The 10,570-nt window shown below is 37.0% G+C and overlaps 1 protein-coding gene and 1 pseudogene across 1 annotated transcript; both read right to left on the minus strand.

Moving 5' to 3' along the window:
* Positions 1-551: 551 nt before the first annotated feature.
* Positions 552-1,286, minus strand: LOC133882270 (small ribosomal subunit protein uS9). The gene has a single exon (XM_062321402.1). The coding sequence runs from the start codon at positions 1,178-1,180 to the stop codon at positions 746-748; it is 435 nt and encodes a 144-aa protein (XP_062177386.1). The 5' UTR covers positions 1,181-1,286; the 3' UTR covers positions 552-745.
* Positions 1,287-7,886: 6,600 nt separating this feature from the next.
* LOC133858943 (2-hydroxyisoflavanone dehydratase-like) lies at positions 7,887-9,065 on the minus strand (annotated as a pseudogene).
* Positions 9,066-10,570: the final 1,505 nt, after the last annotated feature.

The following is a 10,570-nucleotide window of genomic DNA, read 5'->3' on the forward strand; positions in this document are numbered from 1 at the left end:
TGATGTAGGGTTATACTTCACGTCGTATGTTCTAGCATAAAATGTCACTAACAGTGTTTAGAATTCAGGCGGCAATTTTTTCTCTATGTTTAGAATACAGGCGGCATAAACAATTGAAGTTAAACATAGAGGAAGCAAATTTGTAGGAGCCAAAAACTAAGCCTTATTCCTAGAACTTGTCCTTCGATCCAACACCAAGAGGCTAACGAGATTAGTCCTTATGGCAAGCACTCAAGGTCAACAAAATGAATTATCATTTCATTACAACCTATCAGTTCGATCTGGGGCCATACATTGCATACAAGCTATATCCTGACACTAAATTGTCGATGAAGTATTCACGTCAACAATAATTAACACAAACGTTCTTTATCAGAATTTAGAACAAGTTAATTTAAATCAACAGGTTATACAACAAACAACGTAATATTAACAACCCAACTCCAACCAGCATCTCCCCCCCCCCCCCCCCCCCCCTCTTAAAAAAGAAAACAAAAAAACTCAAAACCATAAACCATAGAACACTAAATCATTACCAAAATACTAACCAATTCATCACGAATTATAAGACTATCAATAAAATCAAATACTTCAATAACAGCGAATCCAAAATCCATGCCAAAATTTCAAAACCGTAATAATAATAATAATAATAATAATCATAATCTCCCTAAAACAAAAAGAACGATCAGAAACAAAAAGACAGACAGACAGGGATAGTCGTAGAAAAGCAAAGCATACGAAATCAACGGTAGGACTTCTGGAACCTGGCCCTGGCGCCGCGACCACCGAACTTCTTGGGCTCGCAGCGGCGAGGGTCAGCGACGAGGAGGGTGCGGTCATAGCGGACAAGGATGTCCTTGATCTCCTTCTTGCTCTGCTCGTCCACGTACTTCTGGTAGAAGGCCACCAGGGCCTTTGCGATGCTCTGCCTGATGGCGTAGATCTGCGACGTGTGTCCACCGCCCTTCACGCGGATCCGCATGTCCACGCCCGCGAAACGGTGTCGTCCCAGCAGCAGGATTGGCTCGTAGGCCTTGAACCTCAGGATCTCCGGCTCCACCAGCTCAATCGGACATCCGTTGATCTTTATCAGTCCCCGCCCTTTCTTGCAGTGCGTCACCGCCACCGCCGTCTTCTTGCGCCCGAAGCACTGCACCGACTCCACCTTTTCAGCCATTGTTTGTGCTGGTCTCTGCGTGCGTGCTTAGGTTGTGTTGTGCTTGGAACCTTAGTGGTAGGCTTTGGGGGCTGCGGAGAAGGGCCGAAGGCTGTGATGGGGTATTTTAGGGTTTGGTGATAGGGTTTTGGTGCGCGGGGATTTGGAATCAGTGGACGGCTGTGATTGGCTGTGGAATTTGGTGATAGGTTAACTGATTGCCACGTGGGATGTCCGCGATGCTGGAGTTATATCTATGACACGTGGTGGTAAATAGGGTGAAATTTGATAACATAGTAAATAGGGTTGTGAATCCACGTTATTGATAATTGTACCATTAATCTCTGGGATTAGCTTAAATTATAAATTACTCTATGTGGAACAAAAAGTTTATGAAAGGTCCTTGTAGTAAGCTATAATTACGAATTACTCCATGAACCCGTTTTTCGTCAACTAAGTTAACAGATTCTGTTAGTTTGCCACGTTATATTCAATGAAAAATCGACACGTGTCCATTACAATAAAAAAATATAAATAAATAAAACTTAAAAATTATTTTATTTTTTTAAAAAAATAGAAAATAGCAAAGGGGTGGTTGTCGGGGGCAGCCCGACCACGTTTGGGGGGTGACACACGGCTTCCCCTAGGCCTGGGGTGGCTACGTGTCGATTTCTTATTAAGTATGATGTGACAAACTAACGAAATCTATTAACTTGTAGACGAAAAATAGGTTCAGGGAGTGATTCGTAATTATAGTTTATCACACGGATCCTCGATAAACTTTTTGTACCATAGAGAGTGATTTGTAATTTAAACCAACTCCAAAGACCAATGATGCAATTATTCATTGGTTATATTCGTATTTGCATTCGCATTATCGCTTTTAGGTATTCGCATCATGCGATTACTGGCCGCATCCTCATAGTTATTACGTTTGTTGAATGTAATTATTATTCACTATTCGCATATCAGGTAATGAGCATGCCAATTTCAATTATATGTCGATATTTTCGCTCGACAGAGCCATTTTCATGGCTCGTATGGGAGCAAGTAATACGAATTTAAATTCCTTGATTTTTGAATTAAAGTGTGGAGAGGACGAAATTCGCCTCCACCATCGGTTTAGACGGCAAGAATTTTTTTTTATTAAAAGTCCGTTATACTTGTTTTTGAAACAGGGTAAAAACTTCAGTAACATCTTATTTGCAAGAAATTAGAATTAATGCCAAGTATAACGACTAAAATTATCAACAATTGAAAGAAAATACTTAGGGAAAAGTACATATATCCCTCCTTAAACTACCACTCAATTGTCAATATGCTCCTCAAACTACCAATTATGTCAATGTACTCTCTTAAACTATCAAATAACGTAATTGTGCCCCACAATGACAAAAATACCCTTTATAAAATTATAAAAATTCTTAAAAACAAAACAAAAAAATATATGTATATTTTAAAAATAAAATAAAAAACTGAAAAATTATTTTTTAGATGTTTTATATAATTTCAGTTTGGGCCACCCCTTAAATTTTAATTTTCTTTCGTTTTTTATTTTTATTTTTTTAAAAAAAAATTGTTTTTTTTTTTTTTCAGTCTTTCAAAAAAAATTATTATTATTATTTTTAAATTAAAAAAAAAACTTTTTTAGTTTTTTTTTTTTTTTTTTTTTTCTCGAGTTTATAAGGATATATTTGCCTTATTGAAACTTTTTTAAGGTTATTTTTGTTTTTTTGTTAGCTTGATGAGGGACATTGACAATTTTTTGATAGTTTAGGGGAGAATATTAACACAATTAATAGTTTGGAAGGTTCATTGATAATAAAGTAATAGTTTGAGGTGGAGTATGTGTAATTTTTCCAAATACTTATTTCCATTTAGTGAAGAAATAGGAGCAAATCTGAATTCTAGTTCCAAAGGGAAGTTAGACTAAAAAGAACTAGACTTAGAGCATTCCTAGCTGCTTCCTTTCTTTCCCCTTCATTTTTCCTAAATGTAGGGAATAAAACTACTTTTTACTTCCCTATCAAAAAACACCCCATAGCAGCTTCCCTTCATTTTTCCCTATATCATTAAAATATTATTTTGTTACTTTTACTTTAATTAAAAGTAAGAAAAGAAAGAGATAAAGTAAGAGAGTTCCAAGGGAACAGATAATTGTAGGGAAGCTGCTGTAGAATGGTTTTTTGGACTTTCTTAAAATTTTTCCTAAAATTTAGGGAACAGATCCCTTGTAGGGAAGCTGCTAGTGATGCTATTAATAGGTAATTTGTGACTCTGCCATTTGACAAGATAGGCAAACAGCTTCGAGACGCTTATTGAACGACACAGGCAGATGATGTGAGGAGACAAAATTGACGAATTGCATGTTGATAAGGATGGGCGAGACGATCATGACAACGTGATAGATCGAGACGCTCGTTCACCAAAACAAGCAACATGAGATGACTTGGAAGAAGAGATCGGAGGCCATGGTTAAAGGCCATTTTTAGTCTTGCCGTAGAGGATGGTATTCCCCGAGAATAGATCCTTAATAGAAAAAGAACATGGAAAGAATTCAATGGAAGCAAGATTATCTCGAGTGAATTGAAACACCGAAATTAAATTATTGTCAATTTGAGGAACATTGAAAATGCGGTTTAGCTTAAAGTTTTGTTCAACGGAATAAGTGTTTTGTTCCAGCCGCATCTCTTGTTAAGTAAATGACCATAAATATCTTCTAGAGATAACGATCCAGTTCTTGTGGTGAGAGATGTGACGAGAAGATCAAACTCAGTACCAAGACCAGCAAGAATGTTTGTGATGATTTCTAACTCAGACATAGGTTGGCCAATTGAGGCTAGGGAATCAGCAAGACTCTTCATGCGTTGAAAATAATCAACTACTTTGAGATTGCCCTTTATGAAACATCATGAGATGTGGTAAGACCGATGACAAGTGTTAAAACTGTCTCAGATAAAGAGAAGATCGAGGATGAAGAAGGGGGGGTTGTGATGAATTTGTTAGGGCATGGATGACTGCCATTAATGAAACCCATGGGATCATGATGACCTAGTAGGTAGGGAATAAGTGTGGTTCTCCATTATAGTTTTCTCTGTTGAGTTTGACAGTGAGAAATTGAGGGGAGATATGATAGACGAAGTGGAGGTTGTAAGAGAAGAATTGGTATTAGAATATTGAACTTCAGAAGTTGTAGACATGGTGGACAGTGGTCAATAAGGCTCTAATACCATATAAAGTTTTGTACGTAATACACAGGATTTTTTGTTTTGACTCCCTTGTCTTTGCCGGGAAGAATTGGGTATTATTTATAGAAAATGTTAGATTTACAACACCAATACAACAACTGTACAACAATCCCTCACATGAGGGTGAGTCCCACATACTGGGGCACACCCTCATGTGAGGAGTTGTTGTATAGTTGTTGTATTGATGTTGTACAAGAATCAAATCCCATTATTTATACTTAGGGGAGTGATTCTTGTACTCTTTGTGCACAGCAATGGCACAATACCAATGCACATTAGGGTAGGACCCAATGTGTGGGCTCCACCCCAATGTGCTTTGGTGTTGTGTCATTGTTGTGCATTGTGAGTGTTTTGATCATTTCTCTATTAATTACAAAGGGGTCTTTGGTATCTACGCGTTACTCGTAATTGCTGATCCCATTACATGTAATTGATATCAAACATAACTCTTGATCTTTCAGTTATTTGTCTTTTGAGTTGTCTTTGGTATCCTATAAGAGATCTGTTTCAATAGCTGGCGATTTGAAAACACATATTTTTTTATGTTTTTAAATCGTAATTTTTTAAAAATGTATTTCCAAACAATATATTCTTATGATATGTACCATACTTATTGTTTTTTTTTTTTTTCTCAAATATCAATATATTTTCAAATCAAATAATTATAATTGTGTTGCATCAATATTTATCATAATTATAAGGTTTAGATACATTTTTGCCAGTGCGGTTTAACAACTTTATTTTTTCCTACCTAGGTTTTATTTTGTATCGTAAATGGTATATCACTTTGATTCACTTTTGACTAAAAACAAAGATAGTACTTTTGTCTACCTTCCGTCTAAAAATTAACAGAAGTCTACGTCAATATCCTTCAAAAATTGATACGTGTTACTATGGCTCATTAAAAAAAAAAAATAGAAAATTAAAAAATTAGAACACTTAAAATATAAAAAAAAAAATTGAAGAAATCGAGGGGTGGCTTGAGCCAACCCTTTGGACAAAATGGAAGTGGTTTCCGCAGATGGATTCTAAAAGGATGGAGAATCTGGTGTAGATGGATTTTTAGAAATTTTTCTTACATTTAAATAAGATAAAAAGAGTTGAAGGTAGATGTTGCTGGTACTTTTACAAGTTCTTTGAGAATTCTAAAAGATCTTTATACCTTAAACTACTACAAAGTTCGAAACTCTTGAGTATAGATGACATGGAATGTTTGACTAGTAGACTAGGGGTCTTTAGGTGAGGCATTGAAATTTCTAGGACGATGCTTATCTTCGAGCTTTGTAACAAATGGGCATTTGCTGGGAACCTCTGGGCCTTTGGATTTGAAATTTGCAGGGTTGGGTTGAGAGTGATTCCCAAAAGTAGGGGGTGATCGAGCGGATTAGCCGTTGACCGCTTACCAACCGGCTTCAAACTGTCACCGACCGACAATCGACTTTTGGTAGCCGATAGGCAGAATAAAACTACCATGTCAAAATTAGTTTAGTTCGGTAGGTGGTAGAGATTTTTTGTAGGTATAGTTAACCGAACCAAAACATACTGTATTTTTTTAACCAATTCAATCGAATCATTTTTTATTATTATTGGTATTTGTTTAAAAAATTATTTGAAATCAAAATGACGTATTTTCTTTGAAATGAGGTGGGCTAATCTATTGTCAATTCCAATGTAAAAATATGTTCAATAAACACTTGTTTAGCCAAAAAAAAAAAAAATTGGCCTAAAAAAAAATCATTTTGACCCATAAAAAAATCTTGGCCCAATATAAAAACCCCACGGTTAACTGATTAACCGGCCAACATGTAATTGACTTAAACAAAATAGTCAAAAATTGTTACCATTGGTACAAAGCTGGTTAATTAACGACTTAACCGATTGTGACGGTTTGTGGGAGAAAACACTCCTACAATCACCGATTTAACTGATACACAGCCCTACCCAAAAGTGACAATTAATGAATATTTGTGGGATAAAAAATATGGAGATTTTTGTTTATTTTATTTACAACAACAAAAAAAAGTTTTGTAATTTTTGTATAGATGGCAAACCTATGACTTCTCTTAGGGGTGGATATAGGGTAAGTCGGTGTCGGAAACCCCTTTGTTGACTTCCGACCGAAATAGTCGGGTAAAGTCGGGGAATTACCTGACTTCATTTTGAGAAGGAATATTTTCGAAATTTTTGAATAATTCGGAATAATCGGAAAAGTCAGTAATTGATGGTCGGATAAATCAGTAATTCAACCATTCATTTAACAAGATTACAACCTAAAATTCCAACAAAGTGAACAAACCCAATAACCCAAAACTCTTAAAACAATTATCAAACGGTTTGATTATGATTCAAACCCACAAACCTAATATATATAAATCAAAGAAAAAAAATAAACCCACTTCAGAATACGATTTCATTAACCAAAATGGAATAAAAGAAGGAGAAAAGGAGTGGGAATGGTTTAACCGATGGCTCGATTCAGTTGAAGACGAGAGTGAAAGAGACAGAGAGACGTTCTCAATCCCCGTTGGCCACTGCATCATCTGAGGCGCTCGCGCGAGAGAGAGAGAGAGAGGGGGGGGGTGGCTGGCGGGCAAGGTGTTGGCCGTTGCTGGCTAAGCAAGGGCAGCAGATGGGCATGAGGCGTGAGTGGCGGCTAGGGTTAGGTTTTGTCATGTGTGTGTCGACCTTCAGTAACCAAATGGCGATTTGGAGAAAAAAAAAATCAACTATATATAGGACAAAACGACATTGTTTTATTCTTTATCAAAACGACATCGTTTTGATGAAGAGTAAAACAACGCAGTTTTAAAACACTGGGCGGGTTGGGCCGGTAACTGGCGAAAATAAAATTTCACCATTCCCCGACCGACTATAATTTTAGAAATTAAATTTATTTCAATTTTTGAATTTTTAAATATTCGGTAAGCGGTAAGCGGTCGAAGACAGTTCGGTGGCGATCAGTGGTTTTTTATAGTCGGTAATTGGATAATTTGTCCAGTACCCCTAACAATGACTAATCTAAAGGTAGATTATGATCACTAACACGTTAACATTATAAGATAGTTGTAAAATAAAAAATTATAGTTTATAGCGTTGCTATTAAGAATAGTATGGAAAAGAAAAATTCCATATCTCATAGTTTCATAATTTCCTTTATGGCCTTTGATCTGGTCTTCTCACCTAATCATTTGTAGCAACTTATTCTTTCAATTTATTGACTGTTAGCGCGCGTCATGTTGAATGCATGGTATGGTGTTAGGTGACTTTACCATTTCTTAAGGGCAAAAAAGTAGTTGTAATGCAATATATTTTATTATATTTGTTGCTAAAAAACAAGCAAGCTAGAGTAACTTTTAGAAACAAGCTAGCTAGGTAGTTGTAATGCCAAATAATTTATAGCAAAAGGTTATAAAATTAAAGAAGAGTGAGGCTTTGATCCCGATCGACCGGTATTAAATATTTTTATTTAATAGGTTGATTATTCCTATCTAACTTAGTTAACACACAGCTTCGTGCAAACAAAGGATCGATCGGACGATGATGCTTATTTTACAAAGCATGAATATCCAAGCAGCTGTAAAACCAAGGCCAGAAAACTAAAAAAGAGAATTGCAGTGCAGCCATAATTAATGCTCTTGAAGGATGATTTTACTTGCGGAGAAAAGAAGCCAAGCTTTTGATCAAATTCTTAGCATTCTCAGTTCCAAAATGGATAATCTGGAAGGCGTGATCCTCTCCCTCCACTTGAATCAGTTCCATTTCTCCTTCCCACCCACTTTCTTTCACCGCATTATAGTAAAAAACACCCCGATCCCTGAGCACATCATTTTCAGCGACAGTCACGAGCAACCGAGAACACCCAAGTCCGGCCAAGCTTGGTGCTCCCGGACCGACTGGATTCATCAGCGGATTATCGGTACCGTCGGGTGCTCCGGGATATATATAGTCCCAAAACGAACACGCCAATGACTTGTCATGTTCTACACTAGGCTCTGATCCTTTTGGCTTTGAACCAAAGAATAGAGGGTGGGTGAGAAAAGCTCCTAAAATATTGACACCTCCGTGGACAGTCTCAGCCCCGGCTCGCAGGGTTATATTATGCGCAATGTTGGCTCCGGCACTGTCACTACCAGTAAAAACTCGTTTAAAGTCGCCATGATTTGCCAACCATGGCTCTTTTTCAGCGTCTTTATCGACCCCATTGTCAATCGAGTGTGCTGCCACCCATTGAAAGGCAGCCCAGCTGTCTTCGAAAGCAATAGGGAGACAGTGCTCAGGAGCTAGCCTATATTACACTGATACAGCAAGAACTTGACCTTGAGAAACCAAACTGTTGAGGTACTGCTGATGGTCGGAGGAGAAGGCGGATTCGACACAAAAGGCTCCGCCGTCGAAGTAGACCAGGATGGGAAATTTTTAGTTTGGTTGGGTGAGTTTTGGGATGTAAAGCCTGGCCGAGATGCTGGGTTTTTGAGAAATGGAGATGTCTTTTGATGACACTCCTGTTTCTGGGTCTTCAGGCGTGGGAGGCACAATTGGGGAGCCCAGTAGCCGCTCAACTGAACCGTCATTGTAGACCCGGAAGAATGGGAGAAACTCAGCAGTCACCTTCTTGTCAATATTGGAGGCCATGTTTGTGGGGGAAAAGAAATGGCTTGCTTGTTAAGCTTCAAGTCCTGTTCTTATTATTCCCTGTGAGTGCGCAAATTAATTAAGCTCAACTGACCGGCATTTCCTAGTTCCTACCCACCCGTCTCTTTCCATTTTTGACTTTGTAATTTTTTTTATGGCAAAAGTACAAATAATTTCCAAACTACCGTTACATTATTAATTGTTCTTTTTAAACTACCAATTGTATAAAATATCAAAAATGTCAATATCTCTATAATGACAAAAGTACCCTTCATAAAATTATTAAAATTATTTAATTTGTTTTTTAAAAAAATATTTTTTTTTAGTTTTTTTTTTCAAATTTATAAGGACATTCACTACAAAAAATTAAACAATTTGCCACTTGCATTTCGCTATGTGTACGGACACTGTACACGTGGCGAACAGTCTGTCACGTGTAGATGGACACGTGTTTAATCCGGGTGTAACTAAATACATATTTTGCCGTGTGTATCGAAATACACACGGCCACTGTGCCACGTGTATCAAAAGTACACGTGGCCGACAGTCAACCACGTGTATTTAGTACATGTGGCAGACAGTTGGCCGCATGTATCATAATACACGTGGCAAATTGTATTTTTTTAAAAAAATAATAATAATTTTTAATTAAATTTAATTAATTAATTCTTTTTTAAATTAACCAAATACATGTATACAGCAAAACCGAAATAGTCCATAAAAACAAAACAAAAAAAAAAAACCAAAATCATACGTATACAAATTACAATAAATCAGAAACATTGCAATAACAAAAAAAAAGAAAAAAAATTATGAAAAACCCTAGGGCCTGCTGATTGCCCAGTACTAGCTCGAAACAAATTTAAATCACACTATCACAAGGAAATGAACAAAATGCACAGGGATATATACATATAGAAGAAAATTTAGTTTTGCTTATATATATATATATACCTGCATATTTGTTAACAAAGAAGAAAAAAAGTTAGGAAAAAAAATATATATATATATATATATATATATATATGTACATGTATTATTGTATATATGTAGAAACCGATAGAGAGAGAGAGTAAAATGATCAGTAAAATGACCATTACCGGAGCAAATCCATGCACGGCCGGTCTCCACTGCCAGAGAGTAGTCCCAGTAGAGAGAGAGAGAGAGAGCCGGTGAGACAGAGAGTTGGTCGGTGGTGGACGGTCACCACGCTAGAGACAGGGTCGGTGGTGGACGGTGGAACGGGTTGTGCTCGATCGACGGAGAGAGAGATAGTCGGTGAGACAGAGAGTTGGTCGATGGTGGACGGTCACCACGCCGGAGACAGGGTCGGTGGTGGACGGTGGAACGGGCTGTGCTCGATCGACGGAGAGAGAGACAGAGTAAGAGAGAGAGAGAGAGAGAGAGAGAGAGAGAGTGAGAGAGAAATTAGTAGCTTCATCTGGAAGCTACCCATAATATATATATATATATATAATTATTAAATTAAATTAATTTTTAAAAATTTTAAAAAAATATATGCATATGTTTG

The sequence above is a fragment of the Alnus glutinosa genome, chromosome 1, assembly GCF_958979055.1.
Source record: "Alnus glutinosa chromosome 1, dhAlnGlut1.1, whole genome shotgun sequence".
Taxonomy (NCBI): domain Eukaryota; kingdom Viridiplantae; phylum Streptophyta; class Magnoliopsida; order Fagales; family Betulaceae; genus Alnus; species Alnus glutinosa.